Genomic DNA, 25,999 nt, shown 5'->3' with positions numbered 1-25,999 from the left:
CCTGGAAATTGTCAAGACCGGGCGTACTGGCGTCAATGTCAGAAAATTATAAAAAATACCCCCAAGCGGGAGTGCCGGTCATCTCTGCCAGAGGTCGAAAGCAACACTGCCAGACTGGAATAGGGGCAGTTCATAAAGTACGTACGCTCTACTTCCGGGTTTCAAAACCACCCACCCCCCTCTGTATGCAGGATGGTGACCACCCACCCACCCCCCTCATACATCGCAAATTGCTTGCAAAGCCAGCAGTTCCTTATGAACCGATGTTTGTAAGCCATGACGATGCAGTCCCTAGCGGTGTAATTAACCTTTTTCTTTTAATATCACAGCACATCAATTTTGAAAATAAAAGTACAAATTGACATTTAAAACAATGTTAATGTCATAAATGAAAGTAAGTGTGCATATAAACTTGTATTCCATTGTTTTAGTTAAATCTGACAAAAGCTTCAAATGTAATATTTGTCTCGGAGAGTTCCGGTTCTTAATTTTTTAATACTTTTTTTTTTTGTATGTGCGTACTTTATGAACGGCCCATACAGGGAATCAGAAAGAAGTTTGAAGGGCTATAAAATCGGAACGAGAGCAAATTTCAAAAAAAATGGCTCGTGTTGTTCTCGATAATAGTCCATAGTATCTGAATCACTAATAACATTTGATCTCTCGATAAATGAGGGAGGAGACACGATTTGAAATTGACGATTTTCGCAACTTTGACAGCCTCGTGACGTTGACCTCAACATTGGACGACCTTGAGTTATATCGTTGTGCATGTCTCATCGACCTCTATCCATTCCAGTATTGGTTATTTGTCTCCACTCGGTTTGATTGTGGACGGACAGACTGACGGACGGACGGACAGACTTCAGTAATGGGATTATTAGATCATCTCTGAGATGATAGAGATGACCTAAAAACTGTGCCTTACTGGAAACTATATAAAGACGAAGATTCTCCGGTTATGTTGAGATCTGGAATAAATTTGTCTGTCCAGGATCTCCTGTGCTGGCACATATAATCTGTTTGTTTGTTCAATAAATGTTTTAAAATTGTACTGATGGTCTGTATCTGTATCTACAATTGGCGAGCCAGGCAGGAGCATTAAAACCTGGAAGAGCCTGGTTCAGAGCGAGCTGGTGGTAGGCACGAGTACACAGATCAGAAAAGGTGAGAGATAGTGATCTTTGTGAGCGAGTGTGTTGCTGCCGAGTTGTTGCGTGCCTTATTCAAGGTCAACATGCTTCCAACGAAATTTGAGTTGGAGAGATTTGAGGTTTATAGTTCAGTGATTGATGTTGATGTTGAAGAGCAAGTGTCGTTTTCAAAAGGTATTGTTGGAGTCCCGAAAAGTCCTGATCAGGCTGAGTGGTCCATTTTTTTTTAATGTTTGCGCTGACACTGTTTCGGTGTATGCCTGGTTAGTTCCCAAATTTGCATTGGCACTTTCGATGCAGACTTAAATCGAGCATTGTCCAACAGATGTTGGAAGTTGAGAGACAGTCGAGGTGAGGACAGGTTGTTTCACAGATAGTTGAGAATAGGGCATTGCCCAACAGAGGTTGGAAATTGAGAAATAATGTTTTTTTTAGTTGGAATTGTGCTCCCAGCTTGGGATTGAGGTTCAAACTGAGGAAAATGTGTATTGTTTGTCCAAGAGTTCTTGTATGATTAGTTGTATCCTGTCTGTATCTGTACAAGTTGTATTGTATTGCAAATGAGACGTGAGATAGAGAAATGCCCTGAAGGTGGTGGAATTGAAACGAATTTAAAATGCGACAATCTATCTATAATTCCAGCAATATCTGTGACCGCTGTTTCAAGACAACCACTGGTCCGATTTAATTGAAACTTGCCAGGTATATTGCTGGGGACCTGAGGATGTGCCTTTTCAAGGTTTGCTATTAATCGGACAAGTGCTTCCCAAGTTATGGCCATTTATTTATCAAACCAATGGCAGGACACGTTGCGTGGGCGTGGCCGATGGGGAAGGGAAGCACAGCCGCGCTCCCCATTACGGGTTACAAAGTATGGGCTTCCGGAGATTGATGACTTCGTGTATTCTAATAATTTCTCGATTTTTTATGCGCATTTATAGATAAACACAATGGTCCAAGTTATGATCGTTTTCATATTAGACGGTGTATAAATTTCGGTAACAGAGTGCTGGTATGCTCCGAACCAGGAAGTAAATTTTTATTCTCTCTGTTCTCTTTTTGTTTTTCCTTGCCACGACATTGCGAAAAAGTAAAATACGTTGGCGCTAATTGAATAATTGGGTATTAAAACTAAATTGCGAATAATCGTAACTGCGAATAATATCGAACTTCCGGGCCACGCACGTTCGGGCACGTGAGAGCGAAGAAACGGCCTGTGTGGTATATTTATTATTATTATTATATACATTTTTTTATGGGCACGTACTCGTAATATATAAAATGAATAAAATATGGTTCAAAGATATAAAGTGTTGAAGCTGGAGATATTATCTGACCATGTTTGCGCTCTTGTGCGCACGCAAGACTGACATGGGATGATAATTTTTCAGCCGTCAAAAGTAAACAAGGACAAATGTGTCCAAAAGCAGCATCCTCAAGGTTTTGTCGGCTAAAAAAAACAAATAAATAATTTAAAAAACAACAAAAACAACAACTTCCGATATAGTCACGTGCCTTCATTAAGCCAATAGCGAGACCCGTCATAATGTTTTTACGATATATCGTGTATTTACGAAATAATGTATTTACGAAATAACAATACGATAAATGGAATAATCTTTAAATAGTAACGTGAACTTTTCGAAACTTTAAAGCAAATGCCCGAATATATTTAAAAGTTCATGATAGACGCTCTCAAAAGGCACCGTCAATGTGAGAATGTGTACATGTGCTTAGTATTTAAGAAGATCCGGATCTTGTATATACAAGAGCCGAGTCCAAGAGATTAAGGTTTTGTCTTCACAAGAAGAGGAAGAACAAGAACAAGAAGAAGAAGAACAACGCCGAGCTCTCTATGAGCAGCGTTCGCTATGCGAGACGCTGCTAAAAAATCAACAATAATGCAAGAATGATAAGGCTGGTTAACAGAGTAAAAGGCATTCCTGGGTTATGAAATGAAATAAAATGGAACATAATAATTCCATTTAATTTTATTCTCAGTAACAGCTTGAAGGCAGAATTGACCTTAGATTCAGGATTCGAACTATGTACAAGAGGTCGTGAGTGAGTTTAAAGGCTATTCTTTAGACTTTAATTTTTCAGCATAAAGAACAAGAGGATTTTTCTTTAAACTGCAGAGAAATGTCATGTAAATGATGGCGTTTTTTAAAACTAACAGGGTGATTTAATAGCCACAAGTCAAACGTTATGTGGTCACCATGGTAACGCTGAGATTGATGATGCTGTGACATTGGTTTAAAAGTCCAATTAAATTCAATAAAATTTTAATGTCAACATAATACGTATACGTTGGTAGTTTACAGAATTGGGATGGATTTATTTGAATGCTAGGTTGACTTACAATGGACAGTTGAGGGCAGGATATTTCATAAATAAGGGTTAAAGGCCCGGTCACACCTTGACGTTTTAGCTAACGTATGCCGATTTTTGAATTTTTTTTCTAAAACGCTGGCACACGTTGAATACGTTATGGGTAAGTTTTGATAACATTGAGAGCACGCTGAAAAACACTGCCAGACGTCGTACGCTGGCTTTAAACTTTGTACTTTTTGGTTGTCCTCAAATTTTTTCATGCTTGAAATTTCACGACGTATGACTCACACGTTCCGCTACGCTGGCCACAAGTTGTATGCACGGTCTGCGATCGTTGACAGACGTCAACACATGCTACTTGTAAGTTAATCATAAGTTGAGACACGCCGAGGTAATGTTTAGCGTACCCGAAACTTATTTCTAACCTATGATTAACGTGTTGTTGGCACGTTACGCGATCGTTGCCACACAGACAGACGCTACTTTTAAGTTACTCATAGGCTGAAAGACGTCGGTATAATGGATCGTCCTTGCGTCAGCGTCCACAGCCACGGCCAGGACACTTATTTGCAGCATTCTTCAAACTTTTCTTCGGCATGACGAGGATGTTCACACTTCGATGTCTAGCTTGGCTATGATTCCAATTGTCCATCAGCAGCGTCTATTTAAAATAGTCGAGTTTGAGCGTTTTAACACGTTCAGAAGAAACGCTTCAAATTTCAAAACCCCAGCGTCAAAAAACAAAGGCAAGTGACAGCAATTTAAATCGTTCATTGTAAACAATGAGAATAGCTGAGTGGTACCGTTTAAAAGTCGTTGAGTGTAAAAAAAATCCAATTGTTGAGCACAAGCATCTACTTTCAATAGTGGAGATGCAGCCATTTAAATCGTTGAGTGGCAGCCTCTGAATAGCAAACCCCACGTCACCGGCAAAGATAAACTGCCGCACGATATGGATAAGTTAGGCTATCGTTGGGCATAGTTTGTGAACGCCGGCTTCACGATAATTATTCGTTGGTATATCGTATCTATAAGTAATCAAAGTGCTCTATGCACATTATTAGTTCATTGTGCATTTGTCCAACCCGTTATGAATAGACCTAAATCGTAAAAACAAGCTACAGCTCATTGTTGAAAAAGCCCCATAAAAAATTAGCCGCAAAGAACTTCGAACAATGGTGCAAAGATATCTCCTACCCGTGGACACGCGGACGCAAGGAAGATCCATCATAACCCACACCCTCCCCCTCACACTCACCTACTACTGCCAACATGAACAAACTACTACTAATACTAATACTGATACTGTTACTGCTGACATGGACATAGACTCAAAAAGGACTCGAAAACACTGTTGGGTTCCCCTTTTATATACCAATTCCCAAAACCGCTGGGAACACGTCTTTATATGGCAGTTGTAAGCTAGAAACAAGTTAATTTTTTTTTTTTGTCGACCGGAAGAAGTCATTGGAATACGTCTACATACGTCGACGTGTGTTGGGACTACGTAAAGAATTGGTTCAAAGCACGTCAAACATAAGTTAGAAATAAGTTTAGCGTAAAAAACAAGACATTACCGCGACGTGTTTTGACTTATGAGTAGCTGATAAGTAGCCTTTGTGGACGTGTGTAAAACTTATCCCCATCGCATGCGGAACGTGTGTCATACGTGGAGTACATCGTAAAATTTTGAACATGTTTAAAATTTCTTGACGTACTCTACTTACTACGACTTATGATAGCGTACTTTAGCGTTCTACTCACGTATACCAAACTTACTCATACCGTATTTGACGTGCCCCGACGTTTTAGACACATTTTTCTTAGGTCGGCATACGCTCGCAAGATCGCCAAGGTGTGACCGCGATGTGGTCACTTCCATTTCTACGGCAGTGATGAGTCGAATCGTTGTGCGTCAGCCTTTTAATAGGCTACGTCACGACATCGTCGGCGATGCGTGCAACGCGCTATGCCTAAGTTAGACTATCGTTGGGCATCGGTTGTGTAGGCCGACAACAGGTTCAGCATTCGTTGGTATAAGTCATCTATAACACAACGAAACGTTCTATGTCCATTACCAATGCGTTATACATAAGACCAAGTCGCTATGAATACGTCCGAATCTTTAAAAAAAACATCAAAAGTTCAACGTAAGCCAGCGTTTTACATACATTTTAATACGTTGCCATCGCTGGCTAAAACGTCAAGGTGTGACCGGGCCTTAAGAAATAAATGTGATGGATTGTGGAATTATTAATGCAGTCATGATTTTGGGAAGGTAAAAGGAGCCAACATGGTATGTAGAGTATTATGAGATGGTACACCAGGCCGTCTGTGCGAAAGGTATGAAAAATGCCCCAAAAATGATCTAAAATATAATATAATAAAAGGTTCAGCAAATATGACATCATATACAGTATACTGTACGGCATTGTGGTGTACTGTGTCCTGTTGATGCCAAATAATGAACTCGGTATGTAAATGTGTCGTTCGATGACCAAAAATCGTAAATTAAATGAATCGGGAACGATTTTGTCACGATTTAGAAGAAGATTCACCTTGTTTGAACACATGAAGGAAATTCGCCCACCGATTTGTTGTGCAACCGGTTTGTGTTGTGTATGTTGTCTGGGAGGATGTTGTGGTTAAGAGATGTTAAAAATTACTTTTGGTAGGCAAGGTTAACTCAAACTGTTATGACTATGGAGGTAGATGTTTTGGTAGATAATCTCCAACTCGCGAGATAAGGCTAATATAACGACTGTCTGCTCGATGCCAAGAGATCTGCCAGCTTGCTATCGCTGGAATGTCTCAAACATTTCAAAACGTCCGTTTTTCGTCGGAATTCTTTTGGAAACGTGGAGAGCACATCACCAAACCTTTGAAAATATAAGCCAAGATCAAATAGAGGCTAGCAATAACCAGTCCACAAAGGGAGCAGGCTCTGAGGTCAGGCAATGGACGAAAAGCACGTGGTGTTCTTTTAATACCCAATGGTGATTTGAATTGAACATTTTACTCATGAAAAGTGTTACTGCTCGGATTTTACGAAAAGTATCTACAATAAGCTACACTAGAAGGCCCAAAAGTGGAAAAATTGAATTGAACTTAAAAACAAACTTTATAACAACCGAGAGTGTGTATGTGGTGTGTAATGATAATCACGATTTTTTTTTTTTAAGGAGATATGTGACATTTAAGAAGCATTTTATCAAAGCTCTTTCTCTTCGTACGAAACAGGAGGATTTATATAATTTGCATTAACATAACAAATCGAGTTGAACATAAGATCCAGTCGGTGACTTACCATTGTGTGAAGATGGACACGGATGAAGCAACTTCAAACGCATTAGATAATCTGATAGTCTATCTGAGCTCTGTACTTGATTACCGTGATACGATCGAAAGCGTTAACACAAACATAACATCTCTACGCTTCAAGGGCACAAATTAAAAATAAATACATTCCCAGAAATGAGGAAGTGAAGGGACAAAAAAAACAAAAAAAAACAACAACAACGTAGACGTAATGACGTCAGCGTTGAAGGAAAGATGTTTTTTCCATGGATAACCAGGAAGTGACTGACTATATAGAGAATTGCAAAATACTTTGGTATTGCTCACGATTTTGAAATTTCAGTGTGAGGGATTTGTCGTTTTTTAGGTAACAAAATTAATAAACAGCGAATGTTTCAAAAGCGATTGTTATCATTCATAAATACATGAAGTGCGATCACTACCCGGAAGAGCAGGTAGTGTGTCAGTACCCTGATGGCCGTAATGCACGCACTTTTTATCCAATGGATTGTTCACGCCATTGGATTCCCATTGTGACAGCGGTTGATGGGAAAAAAAAAAAGATTGCTCCAGCGAACTATACTGCTGAGGCTGTTTGCAATGATCAAATTCTCCCGAAGAATACATGACTGAATCGGGAATTGATTTTTTAATATTTTTTTTCATTTCCCGATTTGAACGAAACTCGATACTGCACACTGCAGGAGAATGGTGAGTCATGGCCTAAAATTTTGCGCCAACGTGTACCGTTTTGGCTGTATTTCAGGAACATACATTCACACAAGATCAGAGTTTTAATAATTCAGTATGTAGATAGATTATTGTGCATGCGCGGGGACTTAGGAGTGCATACCAGGGAGTTCCAAACTACAGAACAAGCATGCATTCTGCTTTTTCTTGCGTATGGCAGCTTATCTGCCGGGGTAGCTATCATTTCTTGGAAGCGCAACTGTGTCGCTGATGAAGTGTCCCTCTACCAGTACACACTGGTACTCATTTCGCCGACTTCAGAAGGATGGCAGGCTGAGTCAACCCCCCTGGTGAACACGAATCAAATGGGTTACTTACATTTTGCGTTGTACTAACAAATATTGTGAGAGTATCTCATTTACAGATCGAGAACATTTTGCTTGAAGCAACAATCAAAGACTGCTATGATCTCAGTCTAGAGAAAGACATTGTGCTCATTAAAGTGAAAGAAAATGAGAATCTGCAATGGAGACATCACAAGAGAACAATTAACTTTTGTGTCCATGATTTGCAAAGTTTTGATAAATAATATAATTGATCTACGATCAGAATGAGATATATAGTAAGATTTGACCATGTTGTAGACGATGTCTATCTGAGACTGACCAAGAACAGCCAGGCAGGTTAAGGAAATAACTTGGTAAGCTGAAAGAGTATGAGAAGGACATGGCTAAGAATATTAAACATAATAGCAAGGCTTTCTTAAAGTATATCAGGGGCCATAGCCTGAGAGTAAAGAAGAGCAGAGTTAAGACGGTAGTGAGGTAGAGGACTTTTACTCAGAGTAGTTAATGCATGGAATGGTCTCCCTGGAAAGTTAGTGGCAGCAAAAAAGTAGACAAGTTTAAATTAGAATTAGATGGGTACCTGGAAGTTACAGAGATAGAAGGGGCTCAGGGATGTTGATAAGACTTTTAGGTAATTTGAGCATGGATGGGTGATTGTGTGCATGTGTATGGAGTGCTGTTGGTGAGAGTCCTGTCAAGGAGGGTTGTATGGTTGATGTGTGTTTAAACCAAGCCCATGCCCCCTCTCCTGAGGGGAAGAGGGAAAAATACATTTTTTTGGTATTTTCTTTCTTGGATCTTGTGTTGATAAGCTAGTATGGTGTTTGTGCAGATATGGTGGGCTGAAATGGCCTCCATCTGTGTTAGATTTCCTTGTAAGGTGCTAATTTAGGTAAATTAAATCATGGGAGATATGATGCAGAGATAAAAGATGGGATGTAGAAGTAGGAGGCTGGTAAAACCAAATTAAAATGATTTACTGATTGATATCAAACTGACAAACAAATGTTGAGGAAAATAAAATAAAAAAAATTAATAATTGGGAGGGGGGGTATAGATTGTATCTGAGTTAATGTTGAGGGTCAGACTTCAGTTCAACTGCAACACCAAAAGTAAAAGCAATTGATAGAAATGAAGGTAAACAACATTTGGTTGTGAGGATTCTGGAATTGTTCTGATTGTCAAATTGGGGGGCAAGACTCCAAAAATAAAATAAAACAAGTGGTGCCAGGCACAACAAATCCCGCCCATTTAAGGCATAAAGTTATCTTGGGGATCAAATTTGATACACCCATAACCTGAATATTGAGTATAAGGAATAGAATAAGGAATATTTTAGTCTTAGTTTGAAGTCAATTAAACCATTTTTGACGAAGTTATGAGCGAAAAACGATTTTGATCTTTTCGTGACCTTGACCTTTGATCCAATTGGACCCAAAAGTTAATGGGGTCATCCAAGGTTCATTGCCCACCTGTGGATTAAATTTGATAGTGTTTGCTAAAGCCGTTTTTCCGTAAAGTTGCTAACAGACAGACAAACAAACAGACAGACAAACAAACCGGCCGATTACGATATCCCGCTCCCTCCCTCTGGGGGGGGGGGGAGGGGATGGATGATAAATAAATCCAGTATACAAGTCCTTCTGAAGGGTTTTGTGAAATAGATTAAATCTACCTGGACTATGCATCAGGAAGTGAATGCCATATGGCTGACAAGATTGTAACAGGAAGGTGTGAAGAACTTGTAGTAGTTTTACTGTCTGTATTAAAATGATTATTGTAAAATGTATGGCTAATTTGCTTGCGATTTATATGAAGAAGATCATTACCAAGACAATGATCATACAAATTTCATGCATCTCTCATTGAAAGATCATAATGATGATTTTGATGTTTTTCTGGAAAATATGTAATGTGAAATCAGGATAGATAACTACTGTAATGATATCAAGACATGATAATGATGACGATCAGCAATATCTGTTGATTTTAAGTAACTAATGAAGTATAGATGAAAGGAAAATAAGATTATGATGATGCAATGCCGATCTGAGACTGAACTCATGAGATTGTTTATGACTAGAAATACTTGGAACTTGGTCAACGTACTGTAGGATTTTGGGATTAATTAGGTGTGCCATAGGCAAGGGTAAAATTATCTGACAAATGACAGATTATGCTTGTATATTTTATCGAGAGGAAATGATGTAAAAGAAAATTTTAGTGCTTGACTGAAAAAATATTTGAATTGATGTTGAGCACACCAGTTGTGTATTGCAACGATAACATGCACACAAATTTAATGTTAGCATTTTAGTAATTCAAGAAATATAAAATTTTTACTAAGTAAATATGAACCTCTGGTAATTTAGAAATATTACTTTAATTTATTTTTAATCAATTTCAATTTCTGGTAATTTAGACCAGAAATACTGGTCAATATGTCAAAATTAAGGCAGAGAATAAATAATTATATGATTACAAAAGATTAAAGTTGGGCTTTGGCTAAAGGAAATACATGGGCAACATTATTACATTGGATTTTTGTTGGAATAATAATGCTTGTGATTATTATTGTACTCTTCAAATGTACTATAACTATCTTCTCTTCATTGTTTAGTCGTTGTTTAAAGAGAAGAGCCATGGTCACTACAATGGTTGTTCAAGCATCATTTCCATATGAGAATTCCAATAGAGAGAGAATTTAACGATCTATGCAAAATTGAAGTTTGAAAAATACATGGGCAATTTGGAATGAGCATGTTATATGACCATGGACAGATGTTATCTCTGAGACAATCATCGATCCTGCTGTCCTTTGTCAGTGGTATATCATTTAAAAAAAAAAAAAAAAAAACAATGAAAACAACAAGTCCTGGCCTTTTATGGCTGGAATCAAGAAATTAAATTTCTGAATGACAAATTCCTTGTGATTATGACATTGGAATATGCAGAGTGGACAATATTGATGGGATGCAATGGAGCAGTTTGTGCTCGATACTTCCGACTCTCTACACTCTTCTCCACCCTGACCACTTCGTGCCAATATTCCTCCAGCTACACTGCATGTGGTGTGAGGGGCTTTGGCAACAGTACTCTGCATGAGATGCTACTCTTCTCCACATATTCTCCCTGCCCACTTTCATCCACTAAGTTTGATAAAACGTGGTTAACTTTTCAACATGACAGATCGCGAGATGGTGCTGGGAAAGGAGGCTCAGGAGAGATACTATTCTGCAAGCTGGCGTTGGACTTCTGAAAGAAATTGCTTGTGGTTGCTGTTTCTTCATGGTTGGAGAAATGCCATGTTTCTTAAAACGCCCAAGAAGAAAAAAACTAAACAAACTGATCCTGATCAAGAAATGTGATATTGCAGTGAGAACACTGCCCTTCCTGGAGGTACTACATATGCCCAGGTATCAAAGCCATATATGGAAGAAGATCAAGAATGATACCCAGGTCAGCATGAGGTGTGCAACATTTGTCTGGCCAGGCTGGACCAGCACCTCTATCCTTGCATCGCTGTTTACCTCCAAAGGGAAATAGCAAGTAATGGAACTTTGTCTGGGAGAGTTGGGAAGATGATTTGTACATAGATTGCTAATGTCTTTGGAATGAGATGTTCATTCAAAGATTGCCCATGAAGCCTGTTTTAGATATTCATCAATGTTGTGATTAAAAAAAAACCCCAAAAAAGTGAAATGTAGAAACATTTTATCATGATGGGTTTGGGGGCGATAAAATAAATAAATTGATGATTAAAACTTGGTATTAAAATGAAAATGTCAAACCTGAAGTAAAATGTACTCAATTATGATGCAATTCTTTTTATGTATCCATTTGGAATTAACATAATTATATTTCTCTTCTGTATGGAAAGATCACCTGTATATTAAATGTGTAAACAGGTTGAGCTTTGCCAGTAAGTTGAATATAAGAATTGCCTATCATTTTAAAAGCTATCGGAAGGAATTTTTAAAACAGACACAAACAAGTTGGAATGTGGATTTGAGAAGGTGTCCAGATGTATTCACGAAGCTCTGGTCGCTTCAAGATAATATATCTTTGGGAGAAGCAGACTGATTTTTAACCTACATAATAATATGTTAACTTGTTTTAATGGCCATTAGGGTTGGCGTTTGACGTCATTCTAGCATTCTGTGCGATTAATATGTCTGGGTTTGAATAAGTGTTCAACCATTTAAGCAGGAGCTGTCAAAGAAGACTGAAGATAAGGTTCATTTGGAAATTGTCAAGACCAGGCGAACTGGTGACAGTGTCAGAAAATTATAAAAATATACCATCAGAGATGGGGAATCCCCTGCCATTGAATGAAAAAGGTCATACATATTCCAGATAATGAGGGAGGTGAATTGGAAACAAGACACCATTTGGTCATCATCTCGAAAAAGTTCCCCAGGGGTGAGGAACAGAGTAACCAACATAATTGAAATCAGATAAGCGGTTTTCCATTTATTACAAAAACATTTTTTTTCAAGATGGTCGCCCCAGTCGGCCATCTTGGATCCGGCCACGCCCAAAATCAATAGGGTTCTTCCTTTTCAGGTGGTACATGTGTGACCCAAATTTCAAGTCGATATGGCAAACAGTTTACGAGTTATCGCACTCACAGCTATAAATGTTCTCCCAATCATCAGCAAGGTGATGGAATTCATCATCGCCTCAGATATGAAATCCTTCCTCTTCTCCAATGGCTTGATTTCCAATCATCAATTTGGTTTCAGACCAGGTCACTCTACCCTGGATATGCTGCTTCTGCTCTCCCATCAATGGATGGAGGTCCTCAATGCCAGACAGGAAATCCGAGCCGTATCCCTGGACATATCACGTGCTTTTGACACAGTCTGGCACCCTGCCCTACTCACCAAACTCTCTTCCCATGGTATTCAAGGCCATCTCCACTCATGGCTCGCAGACTTCCTCTCCTGTCACAGTCAACGTGTGGCCCTAAATGAAGTTCTTTCATCCCCTCTTCCTGTCCATGCTGGAGTTCCTCAAGGTAGCATTCTGGGCCCTGTTCTTTTTCTGGTTTTCATCAATGATCTCTCGGACTCTGGAAAATCCTCTATTTCTCTTTGCTGACGACTCCACCCTCTGCCGTACCATCTGTCATCCCTCAGACCGGCAAGCAGCAGCTTCTTCACTCACTGCAGATCTGGATAAAATCACAAACTGGTCCAACACGTGGAACATGTCTTTCAATCCAGACAAATCTCACACTCTCACTATGTCTCTTCGAAAGGACCGTTTACAAAACCCCCCCATCCACTTTCTCAACAATCCTCTGGAAGAAGTCTTTTCTTTCAAGCTTCTAGGTCTCACTATCTGCCATGACCTTTCCTGGGAAAGTCACATTTCCAACCTCGCCTCAAAAGCCAGTCGCCGACTGGGAATCCTCCGTCGTGCTAAGTCCTTCCTCGGCCCTCTTACAAAGCTTTTGTCCGTAGCCTGATGGAGTACTGCTCTCCCCTCTGGGCTGGTGCTCCTGCCTCCCACCTTTCTCGGCTTCACGCTGTCGAAACCAGGGCATTTAAGATCATCGGCATCTCCCGCAATGAAGCTGAGCCTTTGGGCCTCTCACTCAATCACCGCAGGTTGGTCGGTGGTCTTTCTGTCTTCTACAGACTCCTCTCCAGCCTTGCCCCCCCTGCTCTCTCTGCGATTTGTCCCCACCACATTTCCACAGGGCGCTCAAGGTCCGCCAACAACCCCCTTCTGGTAAAACTACCAAAATCACGAATCACTGCTCATCTTCACTCTTTCATTCCTCCTTTTTCCCGCCTTTGGAATAAACTTCCTCACTCTATTCTTTCCCATTCTTCCCTCCAGGCTTTCAAAACAGCTGTTCACCACCACCTCTTATCTTCCCCCATCCAAATCCTCGATCTTTTCTACCCCCGATAATCCACCCAAGCCCACTTCCTTCATTTCTCCTGCTTTCCTTCCTGAAAGTCCCTGAAATGTCCATCTTCTCTTCGCCATGTTCCCCGTCCCATCCCCATCCCTCTCCCTTCCACAGTTCACCTAATGTGTCTGTTCCCCACTGTTTTGTCCCTTCCACTCCCGCCCCTCTTGTCTCATGCCTCCTTGCTGTGAGTTGTGTGTTAGCTCTCATACGAGCCTCGACCAAGGTATACAAAAAAAAAAAAAAAAAAAAAATGTTGATGCCCGGACGGACGGAAGGACGGACGGACAGCCGGACGACCTGGGTGACAATATCCCCCTTCCGCCACGCGGCGGGGATAAAAACTGTGTCTTACTGGAAACTATATAAAGACGAAGATTCTCCAGTTATGTTGAGAGATCTGGAGTAAATTTGTCTGTCCTGGATCTCCTGTGCTGGCACATATAATCTATTTGTTTGTTCAATAAATGTTTTAAAATTGTACTGACGTTCTGTATTTGTATCTACACAAGCGAATTCGAAGCAGATGTCTGACGTACAGTACCCCAATATCTACAATTATCTTGTAAACACTTCATCTGACTACACAAAGGAGGCTATGACAGCTTACAAGAGCCTGAATTTTTTTTTGTGGCTGCCCAGGTTCACGACATGCAGACATGGAAAGTGCCAGAGAAAGAGGGTGCTGGTGAGGTTCAAAGTAAGAACTAATCAATACAAATCAGCAATGTATGCTTGTGAACACAATTGTTAATCATAAAACTCTGTGGAGTTGATCGACTTATAATGCTGTATAATGGAACTTCTATCATCTGGTTATTCAATGGCCTTGCTCTTTTAAAACCCCAGTTGAGCAAAACCTAATTAATCAATGGCCAGATTAGCATTAGTGTGTGCGTGTGTGTGTTTCAAATGCTGCACAATTTACATGTTACTTCACCGAGTTTAATCAAAAGACAGCATGTTGTACTTCAAACATATTGCACATCAATTTGAATCTCAATGAGGATGTAAAATGGAGCGGAATGTGCAAAAAAGCAAAACAAACAAACAACAACAAAAAAATTACAAGTTACTTATTTTATTCTTACTGCTGCCATGATGGCTGTGGTTGTTTGTATGCCTTTCCATTTACTTTTATGAGGATACCAAACCTTACCAAGCTGGGACCTTATCGATTTGTTTATTCGAGAGTAGTGGGGTATGCTGACAGAATGCAAGCAATAAAGAACCGTGCTTCTCCATCGTCTCGGGTCGATCACCTGCATTCGATTTTTCATCAATTACTTCTGCCACCAAAGGTGAAGGAGGTTGTGTTTTCACCCCTTTCTGTCTGTTTGTGTGCAGAATCTCTCAAAAAGTTGTGATTCTTCACCTTTGAAAGGGCCAAAAACGATATAGTACTGCATCACATGATATTTCAAAAATGTATTGGGCCCAACATGTTCTTATGGATCAGGCATTAAGTGGAGGAGGTATGCGCTCAACCGAATGCCCTTGTAGTTTATTTATATTTTCATTTACGGATGCTTTCCGATGGTTTGGTGATTTTTCTTGGTGTATCTGCTTTGATATGCCTGGTGTTGGCTTAATGGTTAAGGTAGTGGGCTTGGGATCCTAGGGTCCCGAGTTCAAATCCCGCTCAGCTGTTGAATTAACACCAGGTGGGGTTGACTCTGCCTGTCATCCTTCCGAGGTCGGCAAAATGAGTGCCAGCATGCTGGTATACTGTGTCGGAGTGGCGACCCGTCCAGGATTGTTCCCAATAGCCAAGGAGACTGCTTCGGCGGCACCAACGCTCTGCACAGAGTATGGTCCTAATGGATGGATGGATCTGCTTTGATGTCTGTTGGCACGCAAAATTTCAGCTTTCAGTCACCTGGAAGGTACAGAACTTTAATAGTCAGTCAGTGAGTGAGTGGTTAGAATGATTATATATATATATATATATATATATATATATATATATATATATATATATATATATATATATATATATATATATATATATATATATATATATATTATTGTTATGTGACCCAGGATGGCAGCTTCAGACCCCAAGATATGCCTCAAGACCCAAGAGAGCAAGGTGGCTGAGGATGGTGCCTAATAAAGGAAACAATTACATAACGCCATAAATAATCTTAAAAGGGGGGGATTTTAATTAACCTAAACACCAAATTTTCACTCATGGACTTCCTTGGAGTTACCTTAATATGCATGCAAAGCTTCAGGCTGCTAGGTTTCATGGTTTTGGAGCTAGGGTACACTCACACACAAAATATTTTTCTACATTGTTATTCCGCTGGAATTTTCCAGGTTTGCTCCCTTTTAAATCATGTTCTCTGCAACCGCTTATATGATTGCCACTAAATTTTCACCATAGTTGTGGCAAGAAAGGACTTTGTACGACATAGGATGCCCAGTCGACATCTAGCTTTGGAGACCAATTTTGAAATGTGGCTTGCTCAAGAGAGATCATGGCTGAGAGACCTAAGAGCTTGAGTGACTGAATCTCTTCGAGAGGGTTGTTCAATAGGTACAGTCGTGGCCAAGAACATTGGCACCCTTGCACATTTTTTTCAAATAATGCATCATTTCTTCCAGAAAAATTGTTGAAATTAAAAAAAAAAATCCTTTGGTATCATTTATGCATTTCTTTGGTTTGCAGTGGAACAAAACAAAAAAAAATTACCCCTGGTTGGGAGTGACCGTCATCTCTGAAGCTCTGTAGATGTGGATCTCTGATCGGCTGAGAAGGGCTTTGATGTCGTCTTGTCTTTTGGTTCAATGTACAGACGAAAGCCCGGGAGTAAAAAGAATAGAAAACCTCAGAAATCAAACGACATTTCTGAGTTATCCGGAGATAGATTTTGAAAATTACCCCCGTGTGGGGGTGACGGTCATCTCCATAATACCACAAGTTCTCAATGTTCAGTTTAGGTAACCGCGAAACAGTCCAAACTAACCGTTTAGATTGAAATAGTTCAGAGATACACTAGGATAATATATCTATAATTCCAGCAATCTGTGTGTGTGTCTGTGACCGCTGTTTCTCGACAACCGCTGGTCCGATCTAATTGAAACTTGCCAGATATATTGCTGGGGACGTGAGGATGTGCTTTTTCAAGGTTTAATATTAATCGGACAAGTGCTTCCCAAGTTATGGCCATTTATTTACCAACCAATGACAGGAACCGTTGCTGAGGCCATTTTATATCAACCAATGACAGGAAGTGTTGCTGCGTAGCCGTGGTCGATGTTGAAGAGAAATTCAGCCGCGTTCGCCATTACGGGTTTTTTCTCTCCTCTCCTCTCCTCTGTTCAGTGTTTTTCCTTGCGAAAAAGCAAAATACGTTGGCGCTAATGGAATAATTGGTCATTAAAACTAAATTGCGAATAATCATAACTGCGATATGCGAACTTCCGGATAGTGACGATTACTGTATTCTTTCTCGATTTATCGACTGACTGTATTCTTTATTTCTCGATTTTCTTAAACACAATGCCCCAATCCAGTCGTTGTTTACGACGGCGAAGGAACGGCCTGTCTGGTTGTTGTTTCTGGCACGCGGTTTGAAAGTTTTTTTTTTTGTTTGCACGTACGGGCACACACTAGTACTACTAATGACATAATTAATAAATATATATTGTTCATTTAGTACCCGGATTAACATCAGAATCACCAGTAAGTGCAATGCGTGGTTTTCCGGTCCGTCCACTCTCTGGAGACATTTCACTTGCGGTTGTAAAAAAAAAAAAAAAAAAAAAAAAAAAAAAAAAAAAAAAAAACGAAAAAAATAGGCTGAGCTCTCGGAGATTATGATAATCCTGTAGATTATTCTTCACTCATTATAATGCAACTTTCAGAATGAAAATTGGTCAAGTATTTATGGAGATAGAGGTTTGAAAAATCGTGAGAGCTAGCAAATTCATTAATTATTCATTCCACAGAAGTTTTGTGACACTGCACAAAGTAATATAACATGTCAGGTATGAAAAAACATTTTGTATGCCAGATTCATTAATTATGGAATGTACTCATTGATATATTAATCAGAAAGCCCGAAGCATAATTTATCACTTACCCCCTCATCCGGGATCCGTGGCCTTGCCCCACAGCCTGCAGCCCTATGTCCGCCGGTGATCATGTTAGATATCGGCACGATCGAGAGGAGCCTGCGAATTATCCCTGCTGATGCACTGAATTGATGCAATCGTTCGGCCAGAATATTCGTTGTCAAGATGTTGCGCGATTAAATCACCAATACAGTCACTCGAATTTATACCGCCGACATACTTCTTAACAATCACCTTCGCCCCAGAAACCACAGTCAATCTGAACCACACTGGCCACTGCTCAGACGCCATGACCGGACTACTGCGCAGTTTGGTTAAAGATGACCCGGCATTTTGGCACGCACGTACGAAATTATATTTTGAAAATAAATGCCGACGTTTACATTTCGGGTTTTGAAACTTTTGCACCTTCGGCGGAAAATGTATAAATATAAAAGGCTAAAAATGTTTTATATTTATATTTCATTTCTCCTTCCTTCCTTTGCGAATCGCATCGGCGTTTTTGGCCATCTTCCAGATCACGTGACGATCAAACGGGAAGGAAATTCAAAAATCTGTCCGGTTCGATACAAGATAATATTTTTTTACCATCATAATCAATAAACAGTTGCCGAATATCTTGTAGAATGGCAGACTAGATAGGTTTTGAAAATGGCGATTTTTATGACTTACGTGACCTCGTCCCTGACCTTGAACCCGGACAAAAGTTATATCGTTGTGCAACACTCATCGACCTCTATACACATACTAAGTTTCAAGATCGGAAAGAAAAATTGTTGACGGACGTACGGACGGACATTTGGTCCGGCTTTATTAGGTCATCTCTACCGAGATGACCTAAAATGGTTGATTTGGAACATTTATGATCAATGTGTCTTCAAAAGAATAGAAACTGGACCTCAGAAATCAAACGGCGTTTGTTTTCTCAGCATTTCTGAGTCATAAATGGCGGATGATATTTTGACAATGGATGATTTCACAAGTTTACAGCATCGGTGACCTTGACATTGACCTTCAATCAGAAAGTCAGACCGTCGTGCATCACTCATCGACCCCTACCTACATACCAAGTTTCATCAAGATCAGGCTAAAATTTTTTTGACCGTATCAGACGATTTTTCCAACTTTGTCATATGGAGCGACCTCTAAATCACCTCCGATCAAGCTAAAAAAAAATTATGCGCGGTATTGGATCATATTAGAATAATTTTAAGCTTGTGGATCAACATTATTTTTTTGACTTTTTTGGACCACCCTAACGTACATACGTACGGACATAGAGACTGGTTTTATTAGGTCATCTCTAACGAGAAAAATCAAGAAAACTTGATCAGCATTTTGTCAATGCCAAAAAAAGCTGGAAAAAAATTACTAAATCAACTTATTTCACACAAAAACCCTAAAATGGCCTGGACAATATTATTGGCACATTTTATAAGATGTTAGAAATAATTAGATTTCAAGCAGATGATTTTCCTTTACTCTGGAATTGAACTCACCTGTGGTCAGTTGCAGGTGCGTGCAGTATAAAAATCACTTTCAACCAGTTTGGAGAGAGAAAAGGAGTCATTATGCTGTTTTGTGTTACTGTGTGTATCACAATAAGCATGGAGAAATTAAAGACAAAACAAATAATTGTCTGAGGTCATCAGACACAAGATTGCAGCCAAGTAGGGACAATCTCAAGGCTACAAAATCCATCTCCAGACACACTGATGTTCCTGTGTCCACCGTACGCACTGCCATCAGGAAGTTTAAGGTTCATGGCACTGTAGCCAACTTCCCTGGACATGGCCGCAAGAGAAAACTTGATCGAAGATTGTTCGAATAGTGGAAAAAACACCTCAATCAACTGCCAAACACATTCAAGCTGACCTTCCGACACAAGGTACGAGAGTTTCAACTCACACCATCTGTCTCCAACTCAATGAAAGGGGGTTCTATGTTAGGAGACCCAGAAGGACCCCACTGCTGAGAGAGACATAATCGAAAGCCTGATTGGAGTTTCCCAAAACACACCTGAACAAGCCAAAATCCTTTGGGAGAATGTCCTGTGGACAGATGAGACCAAATTAGAGCTTTTTGTAAAGCATATCATCTCTGTTTACAGATAACAAAATGAAACCTTCAAAGAAAAGAATACCTTCCCTGCAGTCAAACATGGAGGAGGTTCAGTAATGTTTTGGGGTTGCTGTGCTGCCTCTGGGTGCCTTGAATGTGTGCATGGCATCATTAAATCAGGAGATGACTAAGACAATGTTGAGCGCAATGTTCAACCCAATGTCAGAAAGCTGAGTCTTTGTCGAAGGTCATGGGTCTTGCAGGACAATGACCCCGAACACCTCAAAAAGCACCCAGGAATGGCTCAAGACAAAACGCTGGACTGTTCTGAAGTGGAGAGCAATGAGTCCAGATCTAAATCTCATTGAACACCTGTGGGGAGATCTGAAAACAGCAGTTGGGAGAAGGCACCCTTCAAATCTGGGAGAACTGGAGCAGTTTGCACAAGAAGAGTGAGACAAATTGCCAGTAGAGAGGTGTAGGAAAGCTCATTCATGGCTTGAAGATGTGCTTGACTGCAGTTCTTTTGTCCAAAGGATGTGCTACCAAATATCAAGTCTTGGGTGTCAAAAATTTTGTCAATGCAATTTATTTATATTTCTGATTTAAAAGAATATATTAAGTAATGAATCAAAAACAAAGGTTCTGTAATATTAACAGTGAAATAAAGAATTGTGGACACCAAATACTTTTGTCAATTTCAACTTATTTTTTGAGAAAATTGTGAGTTCTTTGAAAAAAAAGTTCAAGGGTGCCAATATTTTGCACCACGACTAGATGGGAGGGTTTTCCAGATGGTCCTTTCGGACAGAGATTTGTCAGGATTTGAAGGCATATTCGAAGTGTTTGACCAGCTTGTGATTTTCAAGGTCTGAAGAGAGGGAAGAAGCTGCAACCTGCTTGTCTCCAGGCAGAGGGTGGAGTCATCAGCAAATGGATAAAAAGAATTTTCCAGTCACAGAGATCACTTATGAAGATCAGGAATAGGACTGGGATGAGAACACTGCTTGGGGCACTCTGGCCTTGACAGGGAGAGATGAAGAAAGGATTCCGTTGAGTGTCGCACGTTGGCTACAAGAGTAGAGGAAGTCAGTAAGGAGTGTGGAGTCGGCCTCTGATGCCATCGGCAGAGTGTAAGGCAGGATGCCAGACTATCAAAAGCATGATATATGTCCAGAGACTGCCCTGAACTCACATCTGACATGGTGGGCCTTCATTCATTGTTGGGCGAGTAGAAGCAGCATGTCCAAAGTGGCATGACCTGCTCCAAAAACAAATTGGTGATCTGAGATGAAGTTGTTAAAGAAAAGGAAATATTGAATCTCAACTGTGATGATCGATTCCATGACTTTGCTGATTGGAATTGAGCTGATCGGTTTTTTGACCTTTTTTTCGGTGATGCAGTGATGTTCACAGATTTCCAAAAAAAGATGGAAGATGTCTGAGAGCAAATTATTGAGTGAAAAGGGCAGAGATTATGTGAAAGAGCATCACAGCGGGTTTTTAAGGACAGGTGAGCTGATGCCGTCCAGTCCAGTTGCAGAGTCGAGGGTTGCCAGAAACTTTTCCACCTTCTCAAATGAAAAGACACAGTCTAGGAGCAGTTGGATACTACAGGGAAGATTGGGTGCCGAGGTTGAGGATATGAGATTTGGAAGCAAACCCAGAATTGAGGCATTCAGCCTTCGCACACATGGAGTTGGCTATGGTGCCATTTGAAGCGAGGGAAGGGGTGGAAGGACACATACAGCAGAGAAAGACTTAAGGTGCCATCAGGTTTTAGTGGAGGAAGACAAGTTTGAAAGTTCATTTTTGAGGTTGGACAGAAGTTTTCTGGCTCTCCTGAAAGTGGACACACTTGTTGCAGACTTTTTGGAGTGCACTGAGATTGCCTTTGAAGAGAAAGCAAGTCATTTCCAAGAAAGTGTCTCACCACAGGATTTATGAAGGGTAGGACAATTGAAGACAAGATGGGATGAATTTGTGCATGAGAGCAAAGGTTTGTGTGGAAGAATTCCTGGGATGAGTTGATATCAGGAGCAGCAGATATGTGAGGGAGACCAGTCCTGAAGAGATGGCCGTTTGCAGTCCCTACTTTTCTGCATGAGTGAAATGCCAAACTCACCAGCATTGAGGGAGCTCTGAAAATAACCAGAGATGTTGACTTTCTCAAGCATATGATCAGATGAAGAGCAGTTGACATTTGTGGGAAAGTTAGTCATCACCAAGTCCAGAAAGGAAGACTTGCCATTGGGAGAAATGTGGATTGGAAAGTTTAGAGATTGAATCAGTTCCATGGAGTCACAGTCCTTTGCTTAAGTGCCGTGGCTGGAGAGAGGTACTAAATCCACCGATTTTGCATGATGACCGTTGAAATCGCAACATATGAGGAAGAGAGATTTGGGATAAGCATTTCAACGTTTGTCCATGCTGTGCTACAAAGATGTAGTAGTCACTGTGAGAACAGCACAAAACATTGATGAACAGGAGGCGGGAGTGAAGGGGAAGACGCAGCCAGTGGTATTCTTGGTGGTCTGGAGATGCAAGATCAGTAGAAGGGCAGTGAGAAATTGAGTTCTTTTGGGGGGGGGGAGGTGGAAGGATCGAGCGTGGGCCCGGGCGGGGTGGGGGGAAAGGTGGAAGGTGGAAGGCTCGAGCGCGGCGGGGAGAAGGCTCGAGCGCGGCGGGGAGAAGGCTCGAGCGCGGCGGGGAGAAGGCTCGAGCGCGGCGGGGAGAAGGCTCGAGCGCGGCGGGGAGAAGGCTCGAGCGCGGCGGGGAGAAGGCTCGAGCGCGGCGGGGAGAAGGCTCGAGCGCCGGCGGGGAGAAGGCTCGAGCGCGGCGGGGAGAAGGCTCGAGCGCGGCGGGGAGAAGGCTCGAGCGCGGCGGGGAGAAGGCTCGAGCGCGGCGGGGAGAAGGCTCGAGCGCGGCGGGGAGAAGGCTCGAGCGCGGCGGGGAGAGGCTCGAGCGCGGCGGGGAGAGGCTCGAGCGCGGCGGGGAGAGGCTCGGGGGCGGCGGGGAGAGGCTCGAGCGCGCGGGGGCGGCGGGGAGAGGCTCGAGCGCGCGGGGGCGGCGGGGAGGGGCTCGTGCGCGCGGGGGCGGCGGGGAGAGGCTCGAGCGCGCGGGGGCGGCGGGGAGAGGCTCGAGCGCGCGGGGGCGGCGGGGAGAGGCTCGAGCGCGCGGGGGCGGCGGGGAGAGGTTCGAGCGCGCGGGGGCGGCGGGGAGAGGAGAAGACTCGAGTGCATGGGGGGGGGATGGTTGCTTCCCTCCAATAACCCCCCCCCCCCCACACTCCAAATTCCCAACTTTGACAAACGGAGATAAAGATCATGGGATGGGGAATTGGAATGCTTGTTAAATGCAGGGAGAAACCCTGCTGTCTGAGCATGGGAGGTGGAGGGAGGGGGACAGAGTGGGGTTGGAGGAAAAAAAAAAAAATCAGTGTTTAGATATTAAAAGATCGGTAGTTTCCATAAAACTGTGCCAGCACCCTGGCTAAGTTTAACTTGCCTCCCCAAACAGGTCACCTGTGCGTTTGGCAGGGTCACTGGAAGCCATCATGTACAGTCAATGCTGACAAGACCTGCATTTGGGTGAAAGCACAACAGTGTCTTGCAATGCAAATTGAGGCCCCAAAAAACAGGAAGTTGGGTTTCCAATTCCATGCTGCTCAATGAATGGGGTAGGTTGGTTGTGATTTTATTTATTTTTTTTTTGGACAAGTTTAAATGGAAGCAGTACAATATTTCAGATTCACCATCTTTCCATCCAGTATGTGTGATGATAGTTTAAAAGATACAGAATCATGAACTTTAACATGTCCGTTGTGAGATACAAAATTGGGGGTAAAACAGGATTGTGTCCACAAGTCAGATGATTAAATGACACTAATTTAGTATCTCTGCAAAGTTTCCGATAAACATTGAAGCTGGCCTCAGCAGTGATAAAGATAGCATATCATTAACATGGCTCAACAGGACATATGAAGGAATTGAAGAATACCAATCTCACATTATCCCTGAAAATCTTGTATATTCAGATATTAGACCTGTTCCAGTTGACAAAAATCCTTTGGGGCCATCCATGAAGTATATTATATACTCTTCAAAATAAGAAACTTTAACCCACTCCAAGTAATGCACTTTAAATTCAATCCGCATAATCCAGCATCATAGAAATTGTTATCCACCCCCTCCCCCCACTATATGTTATATACCCCTAATCCTCTCCCTGCCCCCTCCTCCTCCAGGCAAAGTGACAGGTGGTATAAAATAAAATATGTATACTGTGCAGGGTATAAACAGGCCGCTCCCCCAACAGTATAGTCTATTAAAAAGGCACACACGAAACAAACAGATGATTAGATCCTGGAATTTTTTTTTTTTTTTAAACTTTGTAACAAAACTGGTTTAAAATAATTTGAGACATTTAGCTCTGTATTTTAAAATATTCATTTACACTTTGTTTTCAATTTTAGACCCATGTTCACAATAAGCTTCTTCTTTATCTTCACATTCACAAAATACCTTTGAGTTTTTTTTGTTGGTAGCCTTTTTCACCAGACATAAGTATGTTAAATGCAGACCTCATGGGTTTGACATCTTGAGTGTCTTGGTGACCACATCGGCACTTTAAGTGAATAAAATGAACACCAGATGTCTGCATGGCAGCCCTGACTTCGGCCAAGGTCAGGAATGTCTATCCAGGGTCCATTTTCCGACTTTGAATAAGACACCATCGATGTGTATGTACTCGGTGGGTTGTGCAACGTTTTTAAAATGTCGATAAAAACTGACCCCTGAACTGAAATAAACAGCCACTGATTTTCTCTGTTAAGACCACAGCAGTCAACAATGGCAGAGTAATGCCATGTACAGTGGACATAAAATGGTCACTTGGAAGTCAACCCTCGCAAAAATAATAATAAAAGAAAACACACACACACACACACACACACACACACACACACACACACACGGGGAAGGTCAGGTTACTGGAAACAACTTTTTTTTTATAGGCCTAATGTTAAAACAGCCGATTAACCATTTGAACCCGAGCGGCCGTTTTACCAGCAGCTATTCAAACTTCCATATACCCGAGCAGCCAGATTTTTCTTCAGTCAGCCCAGAGTGGGGGAGCTAAAAGTCCAAGAGCTCAGGGGAGAAGAGCAAAGGCCAATGCAAGAGCCATTACATCAACAATCTACAGATAGAAATGCAATGAGAAATCCTTGCGAATGCCTGGAAATTAAAACATGTATACTTTTAATAGCTAAGACCACAGAATTGTATGAAATAGGGGAGGGCAAAAAGCTGCAGAAAGAATTCACCAACCTTGCCATTCAAATCCTTTTCTGCATCTTTGGCATCGTCTGGATTTTCAAATGTGACAAAGGCAAACCCTCTTGACCTGTGTGTCTCCCTATCTTTCATCAGCAGTACTGGGTGAACAAGTTGGAACATGAAAAGCAACATGTAAGTCTCACAAAATAAAAAAGTCAAAATGCTGTGAAGTTCCTCAAATAGCCTCCACAAACCACAAGGTCAAACAAAGAGTACCTTCCAAGAGTGGTCCATATTTGCAAAAGATAGAATCCAGAACATCCTCAGTTGTGTCAAAGTTTAGTCCACCAACAAACAGCTTGCCAACATTCTCTACCTCCATGACTTGTGTGCTTTTACTTCCTTTCAATGTACTGCAGGGGAAAGGTATAAAGAGGGATGGGCTTAGATAGGGCGAGGACAATATCCCTCAACAAAATGTTCAACATTCTATCAGGAAGGATAATAATTGAGATTTTGGAATTTGCATTTGATGATTAACAGAAATCAAAGCAATAAACATTTCCCTTCGTACTGAAAAAAACAAAAATAAAAAAGGAAAACGATTTTGAATCGGAAAAGTATCCTTCACAGAAAGTATCCTCCTATAATTCACAGACAGGTGTTTGCCACACTACCCCCCCTACAGTTCTGGGCTGATTACATCCAGACTTGCTACATAGCATCATGATGACCCCAATTAATGCATAGGCGTGCTTTTATCTTTGCCGGTGGTCTTGGGGGAGCAGGGGGGCAAATTCTCTTTGTAAATGTGTATCGTGTAGTGCC

At 41.3% G+C, this 25,999-nt stretch overlaps 1 protein-coding gene across 4 annotated transcripts in view; it reads right to left on the bottom strand.

Annotated features, from left to right (window-relative positions):
- The window catches only part of LOC147017876 (cold-inducible RNA-binding protein B-like), an 82,375-nt gene that overhangs the window by 37,980 nt on the left and 18,396 nt on the right, over positions 1–25,999 (bottom strand). For all 4 annotated transcript variants that reach the window (XM_085896945.1, XM_085896942.1, XM_085896943.1 and 1 more), the window contains exons 2-3: positions 25,448–25,584; positions 25,223–25,329 (exon numbers count right to left, since the gene is read on the bottom strand). In XM_085896945.1, coding sequence (XP_085753071.1) covers positions 25,223–25,329; positions 25,448–25,553 — 213 coding nt within the window. In that variant the 5' untranslated portion in view covers positions 25,554–25,584. The remainder of the gene's footprint in view (positions 1–25,222; positions 25,330–25,447; positions 25,585–25,999) is intronic.

The sequence above is a fragment of the Eptatretus burgeri genome, chromosome 10, assembly GCF_056783735.1.
Source record: "Eptatretus burgeri isolate ZD-2024b chromosome 10, Ebu_testis_v1, whole genome shotgun sequence".
NCBI classification, from domain to species: Eukaryota; Metazoa; Chordata; class Myxini; order Myxiniformes; family Myxinidae; genus Eptatretus; species Eptatretus burgeri.
The sequence above is the reverse complement of the archived record's forward strand: the minus strand, read 5'-3'. Positions and strand labels throughout refer to the sequence as shown.